At 40.3% G+C, this 18403-nt stretch overlaps 1 protein-coding gene across 1 annotated transcript in view; it reads left to right on the forward strand.

Moving 5' to 3' along the window:
- Positions 1–18403, forward strand: part of CRISPLD2 (cysteine rich secretory protein LCCL domain containing 2) — a 79801-nt gene that overhangs the window by 39278 nt on the left and 22120 nt on the right. The window contains exons 6-13 of the mRNA XM_036752474.1: positions 1789–1889; positions 5950–6093; positions 7651–7711; positions 9249–9315; positions 10101–10231; positions 12769–12812; positions 13703–13775; positions 15827–15902. Of these exons, the coding sequence (XP_036608369.1) occupies positions 1789–1889; positions 5950–6093; positions 7651–7711; positions 9249–9315; positions 10101–10231; positions 12769–12812; positions 13703–13775; positions 15827–15902 (697 nt within the window). The remainder of the gene's footprint in view (positions 1–1788; positions 1890–5949; positions 6094–7650; positions 7712–9248; positions 9316–10100; positions 10232–12768; positions 12813–13702; positions 13776–15826; positions 15903–18403) is intronic.

The following is an 18403-nucleotide window of genomic DNA, read 5'->3' on the forward strand; positions in this document are numbered from 1 at the left end:
TGTATTCATCCATCCATCCATTTATTTACTTATTCATCTATCATGCATCCGTCCATCCATCTGTCTAGATCACAAGAATTTCATACTCATACCAAGCAGTCAGGAATCCGTATTTTTTGCTCTTTCATCTGAAAAAGCACAAAAGTTTGAGCTCTGACTCTTTTTTTAATCACCTATGACTAGGACAAGTCACTCGATTTGTCACTTTGGCAAAATGAAGGGATTGGACTAGCCTGGGGCTGGGAAACCTGTGACCATGAGGCTGCATGTGAAGGGCTGCACTTGAGGACCTAGAGGGCCTCGAGGCTGCAGGTTACCCAGCCCTGGACTAGACGATCTCCAGGGTCCCTTAGGGTTCTAAATGCTTTGATCCAAATGCTTTTCTGTCTAGCTAGAATCCTTTAGATTACACCCTCTGTCCCTCATAAGAGTGTGCTGGAGTTGGAATCAGAAAATCTATCAAGTCAAATCTTGGTTCTGCTATTTACTGCTTGTGGAATATTGTACAAGTTATTTAACGTTTCTAGGCCTCAGTTTCCTTCGTTATAAAGTAATGATCTTGAATAAATGGTCTTGAAGGTCCTTTCCAGTTCTAAGTCAATGTTCCTACAAAGTTTTTAAAAATGAAACTTTAATGTATCAATTTAAATATATATAAATTTAATATAAATATAAATTTAAATATTTTTCTCAATTAGCAAATATTTATCTTCTCTTATCAACCCATTAAAAAAAACTACTTTTGACAAATACATACAGTAAAACAAATCAATTCCTGCATTGGCCATGTCCAAAAATATATGACTCATTTTGAGTCCTGAGTCCATCACTTCTCTGACAGGAGATAGGTAGCTTGCTTCATCTCAGGTCCTTGGGAATCATGGCAGGTTGTAGGATTGCTCAGTCAGTCAATGAGCATTAATTGTTATATTATTGTTCAGTCATTTCAGTTTTGTCTTACTCTTCCTGACCCCATTTGGGGTTTTCTTGGCAAAGATACTAGAGTGCTTTGCCATTTCCTTCTCCAGCTCATTTTACAGATGAGGAAACTGAGGCAAACAGGGTTAAGTGACTTATCCAAGGTCACATGGTATCTGAGGCTGGATTCGAACTCAGGTTTCCTTGATTCCAGGCCTGGCACTCTATCCACTGTGCCACCTAGCTGCACCTACTGTGTGCCAGGCCCTGTGCTCAGCACCAAGTTCTTAAGTCCGTCAGAGTGTTTACAAAGTCTTTACAACATTGTTATTGTGGTATGAGCTGTTCTCTTGTGAATCTCTTTTTGACATTTAAGGCAGGGAACTCTGCTTTTTTATTTCTGAAATGGCTTTAAGAGGGGAAAATTCTGCAGACTTTAAAATGGAAATACTTTCTGCTTGAGCCCAGCATGTGTTGGGTGCCGTTTCAGTCCTGGGACTAAAGAAACATTGGTGGATTTGTGGCTGGGCTGGTATTTCAGGGCAAACACAAACTGACTACACAGTTGTGGGGCCCCACTGTATCTCCATCCGTTTACTTAGCCGCCGTCTATGCTCGAAAGCTTCAGACTATAAGTTCGTGGAAAGAGCCGAGGCCAGCAGCCTTTTTTTTTTTGTCTTCCGTTTTGAATGCTGTCTGCCATCTTACAAACAGTGGAAACATTCATTCTCCCCCAATTCCTGAAGCCTTTGGGGTTGCAGTTTGGCGATCTCACGCCAGGCCAGAGTCAGGTACCTGGCCGGTCGGTGGCAATGTTACTCATGAAGATCTTGGAGGTATGTTTGACAGTTATTTTCTGCTTCTCTTCAGGGGAAACTGGATTGGAGAAGCTCCATATAAAAATGGCCGGCCCTGCTCTGAATGTCCGCCCAGTTATGGTGGAGGCTGCAGGAATAATCTCTGCTACCGAGGTATGAGCCTTTAAATGAAAAATGTTTTAATGTTGCCTTTTGATTTGACACTGCAGTTATTTCTGGAAATTTCTGGAAATTCCTTCAAGGAATTTCCCTGAAACAAAGAAAAACATTTAGGGACCCCCCACCCCAAATTACAATTACAAATTATCCTCTGGACAATGTATATAATGTTCTGCTCTAGTAGCTTCCCACCTCTCTGTTAAAGGAGGGAGGAACAGTTCACTATTTATTCTCCATGACCATCATTGGTATCAACCCGAAAAGAAGAGGCTGCAAGTGTAGCAAAAACTAGGGTCTTTAATCAAGGCTATTTGAGGCACCATTCAGCACCAAAGTATTGGAGTCAGGGTAGGGTTAAATATATTTCAACTGGGAGGGAGTGTCATGGGAGGCATAGCCCCACCAGCTGTTACGTAAGTTATTTTGCATAACAACTGAAAGTCCATAAAGAAGACTGGAAAAGGCTGGGGTGACCAGTGACATCTGGTCAGAACAGCTGGCTCCAGGTACAGCAACAGGGAAACTGGTTTAGATCTGCGTCAACAATGAGGTCAGTGGGATCAGTCAGTCCCTTGTGATGTCTGCATTCAACATCGGTTTTTCACTTCCTGTTAGTGAACTTTTCTGTCTGTCATCATCCTTGTCAGCATTATCCTTTTGTTTCTTCTTATTTCACTCTGCCTCAGTTCATGCAAATCTTCCCATGTTTTCTCGCATTCCTCATGTTTGTCATTTCTCATTGCACAGTAACATTCCCTTACATCAACGGTAGCCATTTGTTCTGTAATCAGAGAGCACCCCCTTTGTTGTTTCCACTCTGGAAAGTGTTCCATACTGGTCACATGTTGACCTAGAAAACCACAAATTAACATTATCTATGTTTTATGTTTATTTTGTTAAACATTTCCCAGTTATGATTCCATCTGATTCGGGCTGCAGTGGGGAGTTTTGGGGCAGGAATTTGACACTTCTGGCCTGGGGCACTGAGAGGTGACTTTAGGAATATTATGATATATACATATATGTGTATATATATATATATGTGTATATATATATATGTGTATATATATATATATATATATATATATATATTGAGCTTTTGTTGAGATTACCGTCTAAAACCTTTAAAAAAAAAGATTCCCTGTTTGCTCCCAGACAGCTTTTGTTAACAATTGAAAGGGGAAATATTTCCCAAAAGAAAGAGCCAGGTTTTCCTTGCTGTGAGATGATTGCAGTGAAGATAATAAAGCTGTATGCATCCCTGGAGGCTGAATCAGAACAAATGGCCATGTATTAGAAGTCTAGGGTGATTCCAGTGACTTCCTTCCTTCTTGATCCCCAGCCAAGCTGTGCACCTTTTGCCAGAGGCTGGCTTGACAGTTTGAGACAGGGATTCTAACACACCTTGTATCAAGGATCCCTTTGACAATTTGGTGAAACCTGTAGATCCCTTCCCAGAATTTTATTTTTTAAATGCTTGAAACAAAGGGCATAATCACAAAGGAGACCAATTATATGGAAATAAAGATTTAAATTTTTTTCCCATGCAAGTTCATGGATACCATGAAAATTCATCCACAGAATCCTTGGAGGTCCATGGACCTCAGGTTCAATAGCATGTAGGAGGGACCAGGCAGGGAAAAGAGGGCTAGGTTTAGAGTCAGAAATCCTGGCTCTGGCATTTACGACCTGCATATTAAGTGACTTAACCTCTCTGCGTCCCAGTCCCTCACCTATAAAATTGAAGGATTAGAGTAATTACTTTTATCATCCCTTTTGGTTTCAAATCCATGCATGCTCTTATAAGACTGTAGGCTTTGACATCAAAGGAGAATAATTCCTTTGTCTTTTAAAGAATGGTTTCACAAACATGTTCATACCTCTTAATACAATCTGTTAACTCTGTAATATTTTTGTTGTTAAATCATTTCAATCATGTCCGGCTCCATGTGACCCCATTTGGGGTTTTTTGGCAAGGATAATGGAGTGGTTTGTCCCTTCCTTCTCCAGCTCATTTGACAAATGAGGAAACTGAGGCAAACAGGGTAAAGTGACTTGCCCAGGGTCACACAGCTAGGACGTGTCTGAGGCCAGATTTGAACTCATGAAGATGAGTCTTCCTGACTCCAAGCCCAGCACTCTATCCATTGTGCCACCTAGCTGCCCTAACTCTGTAATATACTGGGAAATCAAAACATGTCCTCTCCCTTCTGAGATGGTCCTAGAGTCCTTTGTATGTACTCATTCTTGAATATTATAAGTTCTTCGTGATTTCCTTTTACGTTAGTGGAGAAAGTAACCATGCTCAGAGATTCTCACACAGATGAAAATGCAGGTTAGGACCAAAAAAAACAAAACACCAAACCTAATGCTAATTCATTCTAGAAGGTGCCCTTCCCACATTCCTCTTTGCTCGTCATCTCCCCCTTAGCAGACCTGCCCAGAGGTCGAGGCAGTCTAAAGAAAAACCCTGTAATGAACTTGAGGATGGAAATTCCCCAGAGCTCCCCTGGCTGACTGTAGGGATCCTTGGTTCCACTCTATTAAAATAGAAAGCATGTTATTCAGTCAAGTGTCCTTACCACTTTCTTACATGTGAATTTTCCATCCTCCAACTGGGTTTTAAGTCCTTCAAGGGCAAGGATTGTCTTCAGTTTCTTAGCATGGTTCTCTCCACACAGTACGTATTCAAAGGTTTCTGACTGACTCACTGACCTACATTAGACTCAATAAAGCTGGGATTATGAGGTATAAAAATCTGAAAGGCTCAAGGAAGAAAGCCTGGCTTATTCTCCTGACACCATTTTTGTTTTTCAATGGAAAACAAACTTTTTACTAGCTGCATTCAAGGGAACGAAGGAAGCCAGCAAGACATAGCAAGCACTGACCCAGGCAGCGTTTGCAAATAGAAAGTCTCTAATATAGACATGAATACAACTCTCTTTTTTTGTCACGACCGTTAGTTTCAACACAATTCCTCTGCTCTTAGCCACAGGGAGGGCTCCAATGGTCCCTTTTGATCTCTCTCTTCTCAGCCCAGACCTCCTTTTGCTCCCTCCCTTTGTCTGTTGCTTCTAGCCGTGGATCGTTTCTGGATCAGCTCATTATGTCCCAGGTGGGGCCAGGGTGCCCTCTCCCCTCTGCTGCTGCTTAATTCCTTCATTCTCATTCTTTCCTCTCAGTCTGTCTCTCTCAGACTGTGGGTGTTCTTTGGAGAACTTCTGGCTGTGATTCAAATAGGACTTCTGGCTTGGAGATGATGTTGGTCCCAAACTGTTCTCAGGGTCCAGAGGGAATGCACATTTCTCTGAATGACAAATTCAGGCAAATAGGTTCTCCATTTCCTATTAGGCCAGAATGGGAAATTCTAGAGTCAAGATGATGAAAGAAAATCACAATAGTTAAATGATTCATTGACCTTACTCAATGACACGATGATTAAATAATTCAATGACCTTAGGGCTGGATGAAGAGTCAGAGGTTCTGGGTTGAAATCCCAACTCTGTTATATCTTACTTCGATGACCTTGGCAAAACCCTCAGCCTCAGTTTTCTCCTACATAAAAATTGAATGACCTCCAAAGCTCCTTCCAGCTCCCAATCTAACATCCTAGGAAATATGCCTGTTGTTCTTAGGTACGAAGCAATCACTATGAATATTACCAGACTACTTCCCTTTTCCTGGTAGAATTCCACCTGGCATGGTCTCTTCTGTATGACCTTTCATACATGAAGGTTTCCAGCTATTTAGAAATGAATCTTTTTTTGTGTGTGTGAAATAAAACCTCTCATGAATAAGATATACAGGGTGTCCCAAAAGTCCTATTGTGGTTCAAAGCTTTCAGTGCACTTTTAGGACACTCTGTATGTGTGTGTGCATGTGTGCGTGTGTGTATGTTCATCTAAAATGCATTTGACTTTAACACTAATATGTCAAGTTCTCTTGGGGAACTTTTGGAACACACACACACACACATATACACATATATCTTTCTCCAAAATGCATTTGATTTTTAACACTAATACGTTATGTTCTTTTTTCCGCCACTAATAAGATGAGACTTACGTTCAGAAGCCCGAGATGGATGAAACGAATGAGGTGGAAATGTCTCAGATTCCTGAGGAGAAACACGTATGGGTTCAACCAAGAGTAACCAAACCCACCAAGCCCAAGAAAACCACTGCAGACAATTATATGAGTAAGAGACACCCTTGTTCCATGGCTCCCTCCACCCCCATTCCAGTTGGAACCAACCCTTGGGTTGGTTGAGTGGCTCGAGGGTATTGAGAGGTCTCCAACAGGCAAATACTGGGCAGTAGGGTGGAGTGTCAAAGCAAAACCCTAGACCTTTCTTTCTTTCTTTTTTTTTAAAGGAATTAATTACTTTATTTTTGTTAAACACTGTAAGAATCCTAGACCTGGGGTGCACTTGGGTGGCCTTTTTAACTCAGGCATTTTAATATAGAACTGAAGATAATATTCCTAGGAACTATGTTGGGTACTATGAAGAATATAAGGATGAGCAAGACAAGAGAGTCATCTTTTTTCTTTTAAAAAATTAACTATGTGTTTTATTGATGTTCTTTTCTTCCTCTTTGTAATGTGGTCTCTTCCCAAATGATGATCCACCAGATCTGTCTGCATGACAATGTATGACTCATTTCTTACCTCTCTCTCGCTTGATTCACCAACAGTTCACCGACGTCACAATTAGTCACTCCAATGACAGAGAACTCTTATGAAAGCCTAGGGTCTAGTTAGGACCACATCCATGAACAGAGGAGTCAGGGTCAATCAATAAGTCAATAAACATTTATTAAGTACCTACTATGTCCCAGGCACTGTGCTAAGTGCTGGGGATACAAAAAGATGCAAAAGACAGTTCTTGCCCTCAAGGAGCTTACAATCTAATGGGGGACACAATATGCAAACAGATATATACCAAGGAGCTATACAGGTTATGTAAAAAATAGCTAATAGAGGGAAGGACTAGAATTGAGAGGGGTTGGGAAAGGCTTCCTGTAAAAGATGGGTCATAAAAAACCATAGACCCGGGAGTTTGGAGGAGGAAGAAATGACTCTTTGCTGGGGCATCAGGGAAGGTTTTATTGAGGAGGTGGTGGCAGGAAGGGCAATGGACTAAAAGCCAGGGGACCTGAATTTGAATTTGAATTCAACCTCAGTTGTGATGGGTTGATTTTTCCATCTCAGTTTCCAGCATTGTTTCAATCCATGTGTTTCATGAGAGAAGTTTTTATATGAAAACACCTTTGCCTCATTACTTGCATTAAGAATGCAATGTAGTGCTCCCTAAAAGAGGGTCGGAGGTAGCTGCACCTCTTTGATAAGAGCAACCCTTCCCAAACCTATCAGTCAGTGGGTGCATTGCAGAATGTGTCTTCTGTAGAAATTTCCATTTGTTTTTTTTCTTTTTTGTCCTCTTCAGCTGTTTCAGATTTCTCTTTTCATTTTTATTTTGATAATCTGGTCTCTTCTTCTTCTAAATTTCCCATTTTTCTTTCTTTTTCCCCTCTCCTTCTGTGATCAAATTTCCTAACAGCTTGTCTATTTTGTTAGATGAAAAAAAAGCTAGTTTCAATAAGGTTTTTTTTTTCCTTTCAATTTTGTTTACTTCTTTGATTTTCAAAGTTTCTATTTTTGCATTATTTGGGGGGTTTAGATTTGTGGATTTTTCTAGTTTTTTTCTCCCCTACTCTTTTGTTTCAGATCTATTTTTCATTTTTTTGCTTCCTAGCACAAATCATCAAGTGTGAGACCAAAATGAGGGACAAGTGTAAAGGGTCCACGTGCAACAGGTAACCTTTTGTTTTGACTCTCCAGTAGCCAATGCCTATATTAAAAGCCTTTAAGTTCATTCAGGGAGCAATACAATGCAGCATAGTCTTTGTGAAAATGACTTTTGTAACATTTTAATACAACTTAGGTGTCAAGTTTAGCAAGAGTACAACTCCATCTTATTTCCTGCTAAAAGTGATGCATGACCACAATGACTCATGGGTCCCAATTGACTGCCACCATTTATTCAATGCTTGACACAGATTTATATTCTATTTCTGTTGACCTAGGCTTTTAACCCAGTATGTCTGTTTCTACTCATCTGGGTAGAAACTCATTCTGGTTTAAGAGTTTAGTAAAATACTATTAATTGCTTAATATGTTTGAAGTGCTTAGCACAGCTCTTGGCACATAGTAAATACTATATAAATGTCATTATTATTATGATTACTATTATTGCTTGGAAAACAAATTATGTACCCTGCAGACCCTGCAGAATTCATTCTGAAGAACAGATAATAGGAGAACTTAGAATTGGTTTGGATTAACTGGAGGGAAGATCTTTGCACTAGAGAAAAAGTTTAAATCGTAGGATATTTAAAAGAAACAATGATTTTTAAGTACAGCAAAGGTAATATATAATTGGCACATTGATTCACAGACTCATTGAACATGAAAGCCAGAAGGACCTTAGAACATTGAACTTAGGATCTAGAACATCAAAGCCGGAAGGATCTTAGAACGCTCAACACTATAGTCAGAAAACCTGAGTTCAAATCCTAGTCTTGTCACTTACTACTTATGTGGCCCCAGGCAAGTCACTTAACATCTGCAAGCCTTCGTTTCCTCATCTGTAAAATGAGGAGGAGTCAGACCCAATAAGACCTTGAAGATCTCTTCTTTCTAGCTTTATTGAATTTTGGTAGTCAGAATTGTAAGGACTTTAGAGGTTATCTAGGTCCTTTTGTTGTTTGTTTGTTTGTTTGTTAATGATGGCTTTGTTGTTGTTCAGTTATTTCAGTCATGTCGTGACCCCATTTAGGGGTTTCTTGCCAAAGGTACTGGAGTGGTTTGCCATTTCCTTCTCCAGCTCATTTTACAGATGAGTAAACTAAGGCAAACAGGGTGAAGTGACTTGCCCAGGGTCATACAACCAGTAAGGGTCTGAGGCCAGATTTGAACTTAGGGAGATGAATCTTCTTGACTCTAGGCTCAGTGCTCTGTCCACTGCACCACCTAGCTGTCCCAAATGATGTCTTTAAAGTACATAAACCGGGTTTTAAGTGGGTTAACTGTTACTGTTCTGTCCATAATTAATTTGTTTCAACTTTATATGTGAAATTGAAGGGTATAGTAATTAAGATTTAAACCCAGCTTTTGTCAGATCTGTCACAAATTTAAAGTTAACCAGGGTCCAAATGAATAAGGTTCTCCTGTTTCTGGGAAGGATTCTTGTAGAAAATGAGCATGAAAAGGACTAAGTCATTGGCATAAGAATTAAGTAAAGTATTTGCTCCTGAGAAATGATGTGTTGCTTTTCTACCCCCTCTAAATCAGGTATCAGTGCCCAGCAGGCTGTTTCAACAACAAGGCGAAAATTTTTGGAACTCTTTTTTATGAAAGTGTAAGTGTTGTGCATTGCCCCCTGAGGTAGCTTGGGTCAAATTTTATCGAAACAGAAAACAGGGCCATTTTAATGTGGAAAGGTTTTCTTATCTATTCATAGAATGGCACACCTAGGGTTTGGAGAGCTGACCTGCAAGAATCCCGCACAGTCTCACAACAAGGTTAGGAAACCAGTTTTGAAAACTGGAAATGATCAGCAAGCTGATCAGCCTTCAAACAAATGAACGAATGAACGAACAAACAAATAAGCAAACAAACAAAACCATACATGGGGCATAGTTGATAGTGAGCTGACTGTGGAGCCAGGAAGATGTAGGCTCAGGGTCCATCTCTGACATGTGCTGGCTGCAAGATCCTGGCCAAGTCACTTTACCTCCTTTTCATTGCTTTAGCTACTTCTCTAAGACCACAAGTTGCAGAAAAGGTGTCAACCTGAATTAGTAGAGGGAGTTTTCTCGGCTGGGAATTCCCTGAACAGATAAAGTGATAGGTCTGGTTTTCATCTCTGCTAAGTTGGGAAGGAGAAATTTTTGCCCCTGATCCTTTTTGTTTTAAGATTTTTCTGATCTTGGGGTTTTCAAGGAATAAGAAGCCCAGAGAATAACAAAATGGCGCTAGTATTGTAGAATGAAGTATCTCTGCATCGGTTCAATCTGTAATAGCCATCTTTGCAGCTTAGTTGAATGTGCTCAACCAAAACTTCTGGTGTAAAATGGTACTTTGCTTTGAAGAGTTTTCTGTTGTGATTGGCTCTCTAAATCTCTGTGTCGTTTCTTCCCCTAGTCATCAAGCATATGCCGTGCTGCCATCCATTTTGGTATCATAGACGATAAAGGAGGTCTGGTTGACATCACCAGGAATGGGAGGGTGCCCTTTTTTGTACGGTCTGAAAGGAATGGCATTGCATCTTTAAGGTAATTCTTGACTTGGATTTTATCTTGATTCTTTTAGAATTATAGTTTCTTCTCTCCCCTCTCCCTTTCACTTGCCTGTGCTATTTTTTTAAAAGGGGTGTTTAGTCCTTTTGCACAAGCCAAAGACATTTTTTAAAAGCACTGACCAATGGACAGGTCACTTTAGTCATTTTATTAATCAGCAAGCATTTATTTATTGCTTCCTATGTGCCACCTACTGGATATACAAAGGAAAGCAAAATGAGTCTCTCTGCTCATTGAGGTTACATTTGAATGGAGGAGACAAGCATGAAAACAACTAGGTGATACGAGGTACATGCGGGGTAGATGGAAGGTGATCTCAGAGGGGAAAGCATGAGTCACTGGGAAAGGCCTGCTGCAGAGGGTGGGATTTGTGCTAAGCCAGGGAAGGCAGAAGTGGAGATGAGGAGAACTGGGTTGTGGAGAAGAACCAATACAAAGGAATGGAGTGTTGTGTTCTAGGAATAGCAAGAAGGTTGGTGGCAATAAAATGAAGTGTGTGGAGAGGATGAAAGGGTAAGAAATCTGGGCAGGTCAGATGGGAGCAGGGTTTTAAAAACCAAACAGAGAATTTTATATTTGATTCTGGAGGTCATGGAGAGTCAATGGAGTTTATTGAATAGGTGATGACCTAGTCAGACCTGGGCTTTAGGAAGATTTACCTTAGCAGCTGAGTGGAGGCTGGATTGGAGGCAGGGAGACCAAGCAGAAGACTATTGCAATAGTCCAGGCATGGGGGTTTGCACTAGAATAGCAGCTATGGGAGTAGAGGGAGGCATATAGGAGAGATGTTGTTAAGGTAAGAACAACAGACTGTCTATGTGGGGTGAATGTAAATCAGAAATTGGTGTCATCCCAGCAAGGTTGTGAGCCTGGGTGGCTGGGAGGATGACAGAAATAGGGGAGTTTGGAAGAGAGAGGATTTGGGGGGAAAGGTAATAAGGACAGGTTTTGACATCTATGGAACATCCCGTTCCAGATGGCCAAAGCAGTTGGTGGTGTGGGACTAGAAGTCAGGAGAGAGGATAGGAATGGACAAATCTCAGAGTCATTTGCAGAGGTGTTCATTGAAACCACTGGAGTTGATGAGATCACCAAGCAAGCTAATATAGAGGGAGAAGAAAAGAGGGCCTAGGACAGAATCTTGGGAGAAACTCATCATTAATGGGCATACCCTGGATGAAGAGCCAATAAAAGAGCTTGAAAATGACTGGTCAGACAGGTAGGAGGAGAATGAGAGAAAACCAGTCTCACAGAAACTTAGAAAGGACAGCGTATCCAGGAGAAGAGGGTGATTGATGGTGTCAACGAGTACATACAGATAAGTGACATCATATTGCTTATCTTCACAATGGGGAGGGGAGGGAGGGAGAGAATTTGGAACTCAAAATTTTTTTTAAAGAATTATGAAAATGAATAATGAAGTTTTGAACAGATTACATATAGGGAGAACAAGACAGATGAGGATTGAGAAAAGGCTGTTAGATTTGGCAACTGAGAGATGATTGGTCACTTTGGAGAGATTAGTTTCAGTTGAATGAAAGAAGATTTTACTGCAGAGAGTTTTGAAGACAGTGGGAAGAGGGAGGAAGGCACTGAATGTTTCTCAGGTGTCTCAAAGAGTTCAGCCACGAAGGGGAAGAGAAGTAAAGGATAAAAATGATTGGGAATGGTCGGATCGAAGGAGGGTGGTTTTTTTTAAACTATGAGGGGATACGGTGTGTTTGAGGCATCAGAGAAGCAGCCAGGAGACAGAAGAGATAGTGGGGTTGATGAAGGAGGCAGTCTACTGGAGAAAAAGGGATGGAATGAGCACAAGGGTAGAAGATTCTATTGTGCTCTTAAAGATACAGAAATAGGCTAATGATCTCTATGGGAAAGGCGATTGAAGCTGGCGGTAAAGTGTATTCATATAATTTCAGTTCTGGGTAGGAATAAAGAACCCATCTAATAATTGTAATAGCATTTTAAGGTTTACGGAGTACTTTTACATCCATTGCCCTCAATTAATCCCAAAATAATCCTGGGGAATAGGTAATGCAGATATTATTATCCCCAATTTACTGATGACAGGGCTCTACGCCGTTAAGTGGTCTTAGCCTTGGGGTTAAGCCCACGGTCTGAAAGAGAGTAACTTTAACAAACAAGTTTTGAACTCAGGCCTTCCTGATTCCTAGCCCAGTGCTCTGTTTGCTACACTACAGGCTCTTCATCTAATCCAACCTCCTAATTTCCCCCTATTCCTTACCCTGAATCCTTATCTCTCCTTGGGTGCCTTTCCTCACTAGCCCCTTGCATTTGCTCTCAGCACTCTTAAGAGCTGCCCCCATTTCTCAGTCCGCCTGTCTGATTCCTGGAGAGCTGAGGGGACTTGGAGCTTGTGCGCAATTTAGAAGAACAGACTCATAGAAAAGTCAGTGCTGGAAGAGACCATATGGGGTCATCTAATACGACCATCTCAATTCTGTTTTAGAATGTGACTATAATGATCATTTTCTGTTGTCTTTGTTTTACAGTAAATACAAGGCTTCTAACTCGTTCATGGTTTCCAAAGTAACAGGTAAGCCTCTTGCTGGGATATGATAATAGCTAGTATTTGTATGGCCCTTTAAGAGTCACATAATGCTTTACAAATCTCACCTCATTTGTTCTTCAAAATGACCCTGGGAGGTAGTTGCTATTATTATCCCCCTTTCACTGTTGAGGACACTGAGGCAGACTTCAGTTAAGTGACCTGCCCAGGGTTACACAGCTAGTAAACGTCCCCAGTTGGATTTGAACTCTGGGTCTTCCTGATTACAGTTCTAGCTATCTACCCACTGCATAAGATAACAAAAGTTATAGAAAAGTTATAACAAAGTATAATAAAAAGTTATCACAAAAGTTAATTTAGCTTTCTACTGGAAAATCCCTGAAGTGTCTTGCATATAAGTAAATGTTTTGATTTGAGAATACTAGGCTGGGAGTCACTCCCAAGCCATGGGAAGTTAGGTGGGTCACATCACTTTTGGACTAGAGTTTCCCTATCTGCTAATGGTAAAGATAGCTGTTTTATATATTAACAATTCATAGAACATTAGAACAAGACAGGCTGTTAGAGATTACTGAATCCTTGCCCTGGGGCGACTAGGGGGTACAATGGATAGAATGCAGGCCTGGAGTCAGGAAGACCTGAATTCAAATCTGGTCTCAGACACTTACTAGATTGTGACCCTGGGCAAGTCACTTTATCCTATTTACCTCAGTTTCCTCATCTGTCAAATGAGCTGGAGAAGGAAATGGCAAACCATTCCAGTATCTCTGCCAAGAAAACCCCAAATGAGGTCACGGAGAGTCAGACACAACTGAAATGACTGAACAATGACTACAAATTCATGCCCTTCATTTTATAGGATTGGGAAAATGACTCGCTCATGACTTTCTCATTTTCCATTGTGTTTGTTCCCACAGTGCAGGACCTGGATTGTTACAGTACGGTTGCTGAGCTGTGTCAATTTGAGAAGCCAGTGAAACATTGCCCAAGGTAATGCTTCTGTCAGTACCCACGCTTGTGCCTGGGATAGCTGGTGCTCTTTCAGTATGGCGACATTCTAACACATGACCCCCACACTAAGAGAGGCCGAGGAGTGACCAGAGTCAAGTTTGGGAGCATTCAGTCTCCCAGATGGATGCTGATTCTTTGTCATTATCAGAGGTTTCCAGTGAGATCTGGATTTAACCTCCTGCTTCCAAGTGATTTGGAGATAAAGTTGGAGACTTTCTTCTGGAGCAGTATTAGTTTGTATAAAACAATTTATTTGCAGAATAAGCAAGACTTTTTGTTTATTGTGAATTTCCAACGTTGTTGCACTCTGTCTCTATTTCATTCTCTCTCATCCCTCCCTTTCAGTGTGTGTATGTTTCTCTCTTTCTGTATATCTCTCTGTCTCAGTCTTTCTTACACTGCGTGCTCTCTCTCTTTCTCTCTCGTTCTCTCATTCTCACTCACCTCTCTGTCTGTCTCTCTCACACACACATAACACACGAACACATACATGCAGCATTTTCATAATCATAAACCATTTTTAACATGTACACAATGACTCATAGCAGGTTTTCAATGGAATCACTTGAAGAGAAAAAATTATTTGTCTCAGTCTTACTGTGATGTTTAGATACACCTCTGTTGACTCTAAATTGTTTTTTATTATATAAATTACCATACTAGTTTGGGAGGTAAGAGACTAGGGGGGATCAGTTTTCATTTTCCCCAAAACATTGTGCTCTCTGATTCTTAAATCATTTTTTAAAAAAGTTTTGTCAATGTTCTTTTTTTAGACATTGCTGTTACTTTACAGTCACTTCTCCCCTCCAGCAATAGAATCCTCCCTTGTGACAAAGAAGTCCAGTTAATGACTTTCAAATTAGCATCTGCTCAGAAACTTTGGAAATTAGATGTAATATAGACTTATCTACAGACTTTTTTTGGAGCTAGGAGAAATCTCTTTTTCCAAACCTCCCATTTTATAAATGAGGACATTGGAGTTTGCAGAAAAGGAAGTGACTTAGTCAAGGTTGCACAATGACCAGCGTCAGTGGCAAAGCTGGAAGTAGGGCCCTGGTTTCCTGCTTCTTAGCCCAGGACCCTTCCCAGCACTGGACCAGGAGCCAGGAGACACCTTGGTTCAAATGCATCTCCAGCTGTTAATGGCTGCGTGATCATGGATGGGACACTTAGCCTCTTTAACCCAATCTGTAAAACAGAGACGATAATGCCTTGTGGCACCTAATTCAGAGAGTGGCCAGTGTCTGTATGCAAATGCATGTAAAACATTTTGTAAACTTTTAAATAACATGTGAACATTAGCTATTATAAAACTGGATGATGAATTCTTATACTACACTAATTGGGTTCAAAGTGCAGTAGGCAAAGGGTCAGTATTTGAAATTCATTGGAGTTGAAAACAGGCATTTCTTTAGCCCCATTTCGTAAATGTCCCCCCTAAATCCACAGCATAGGAAGACAAAATGCCAAACTAGAGCTAGTTGGCCCCCCAATAGTCAGTGACATCTAATGCATGATGTTCTTCTCCAGATGGTGTACATCAATTTAAGCTGTGTACTTTATCAAGTCTGAAGTTTGAAATTCTGTGTTCTGAGATGATCTAGAAGAAGGGATGCACCTCACCATCATGGGCAAACACAATGGGGTGGGAGGAAGGGAGGGAAAACGTATATCTCCTTTTCGAAGTTGACTCTTGATGCGTTTCTATGAGAGAGAACGAGATTTGAAAACTTACAGCAATAAAACAAGCATTTACTACAACGTGCAGAGAAATGTTCTGGGCACTGGGAAGATCAGAGTTTACGTGAAAGCTAGTTCTTTCCCTTACGGATCTCACCCTTTAGCAGGACGAAAAGGCACCAATGCTGCCAAGCGCATTACAGTGTGGCCAAGAAAGGGGTTTTATTAGGTCCCAGGGAGACTGAGAATGGGAAAAAGGAATGCAGGTGGGCAGAGGAATCCACAGAGTCTATGTTGATTTTCTCTGGTCATTTAATGTGAAGAATAAAGACTTCATGCTGTTGTTTCAGAGTTCGTTGTCCAGCCCACTGTAAGAATGAACCATCGTACTGGGCTCCGGTGTATGGGACCAACATTTATGCAGATGTGAGTATGTTGGTAGTTTCAATAACAGATACGATCTCAAAGCACTGGAGGTCATATACTAGGTTTCAGTGTCTGAGAGTCAGGAAACCTGGGTTTGAGTTTTAGCTATATTATGAAATAATTGCATATTCTCAGCCTTTCCACTTCCCTGGTTAGTACCTCAGTTTCCCTACTTGTAGGGTTGAAAGGCTACATGGTGGAGGTGGTATGGGACTGGATTTGGAGTCAGGGAGACTGGAGTTCAAATTTCATTTCAGACACTCACCAACTGTCACCTTGGGCAAGACATCTATCTCTGGGCCTCAGTTTCTTCATTTGTAAAATTATAGGGTTGGACTGAACAGCCTCTAAGGTACCTTCTTGCTTGAAATCTATGATCTTATGATTATTTTCAATTCTGTTCTTATTAATTAGATGCTTATAGAAGTATATACCATTTTGTACAATAATTGGGTTGAATTTTTGTAAGTAAATTCCATTTTCCCGTTGACTTATATTTTATAATTTCATCTTTTCTCTTCATTTCTGAAGAAGTTTTCATTGGCCACATCTTCTAGTGGGTCAACTTTGTTTTCCTTTATCATAGTCCCTTGGTAAAGCAGTTATGTTTCTAAGGAAACCCGAGAGAGCTCAGTGTTCACCCAAGATTCCTGGGGTGGGACTTCTAGTAACAAGATTGTTTAAAGTTAGACTTTTTCAATGAATTTCAGGTTTTTATTAAATAAGCATTTGCCTGAAAAATACTTTAAGATCCTCTGAGAAATATTAAACAGAATAGGTATAAAGAAATTAATAATAAATAATAAAATAATAAATTTAATAAAATTATCAAACAAATTTAATTAAAAATAAATGGATTAATTTAATTATTTAATTTTAAATTAATTTATAATATATAATGAATAATTAATAAATTCCTTTGAGGAATGAATTAATTAAGCATTTTATTACAGCCATTTAAAAAATAGGAAATACTGTTGAGCTAGCTGTGAGTATCCCTCCCATCATCAAAGGACGGAAAAACTAGTTTAGAGATTGCTTCTGGAATATAGTTGAGTAGGGAGGGGACTCTATTCATTACTATATTCTCTCCCTCCCTCCCTCCTTTCCTTCTTTCCTTCCTTTCTTTCTTTCTTCCTCCCTCCCTCTCTTTCTTCCTCCCTCCCTCCTTCCCTCTCCTTTCTTCTCCTTCCCTCCCCTCCCCTGCAGTCAGGGTTAAGTGACTTGCCCAGGGTCACACAGCTAGTAAGTGTCAAGTATCTGAGGCCAAATTTAAACTCAGGTTTTCTTGATTTCAGACCCAGTAGTCCATCCACTTTTGCCATCTCGCTCCTTGGATGAGGAAATGCTGCATGTTGGGTCCTCCTGCAGCATTTGAGTATGATCTTTTTTAGAAGCACAACTTTGTGTTACAGATGATTTATTCCAAAAGGCCATTTGGTTATAATGAAATGAACAATGGATTAGAGTCAGGAGAAATCTGGCGCTTATTAGCTGTGCGACCATAAGCAAGTTGCTAAATTTCACTGAGCATAAGTTTTCCCATCTGTAAAATGGGGATAGTAATTCTTATAGCACCTATCCAATAGGATTGCTTTGAGGTTCAAATGAGTTAATGTATATAAAGTTGTTTTTAATATTTTTTTTCAATTAACATACAATTATTCCCTTCCTACAAACATCGGGGGAAAAAAGAAAAACAAAACCTAACAAATATATATATAATTAAACACAACAAATTTGCATATTGACCATATCCAGAAATAAGTGTTTCTTTCTATATATTTGGACATCACCTCTCTGTCAGGACATAAGTAGCTTGATTTGTCATCATGAGGATGGGCAGCTAGGTGGTACAGTGGTTAGTGCTGGACCTCAAGTCAGGTAGAGCTGAGTTCAAATTCTGCCTCAATTCCTTCTCAGCTGTAGGAGCTTAGACAAGTCCTTTAACCTCCGTTTGCCTCAGTCTCTTCATCTGTAAAGTGGGGATGATAATAACACCTACCTCTCAGGATTGTCGTGAGGATCAAATAAGCTAATATTTGTAAAGCGAGCTTTTATAAACTTTAAAGCACTGTGTAAATGCTAGCTGTTCTGGAATCATGGTTGATCTCCGCATCATTTAGCATTAAGTCCTTCCAAATTGTTTATTTTTACAATGCCGTTGCTACAGTGTAAATTGTTCTCCTGGTTCTGCTCACTCCACTTTGCATCAGTTCATACAAGTCTTTGCAGGTTTTTCTGCAGCCATCCCCTTACACATTTCATATATTGTAATTTGTTCAGTCTTTCCCCACATGGAGATTACTTTGTAAACCTTGAAGTGCAATGCATAAAAACATCTGCTCTTACTACTTCAGTGTTTGGCAACTGCAGCAGGTACTTGAGATGGCATGCAGGCTGGTCACTCCCTGTCTCTGAGGCCAGATGTGCTCTGAAGCCAGATGTACCCCCAGTTAGTCTGAAGGCCCAGCTCTCAAAACAAGCCATTTAAATATGTG

This window comes from Trichosurus vulpecula, chromosome 3 (assembly GCF_011100635.1).
Source record: "Trichosurus vulpecula isolate mTriVul1 chromosome 3, mTriVul1.pri, whole genome shotgun sequence".
Lineage (NCBI taxonomy): Eukaryota > Metazoa > Chordata > Mammalia > Diprotodontia > Phalangeridae > Trichosurus > Trichosurus vulpecula.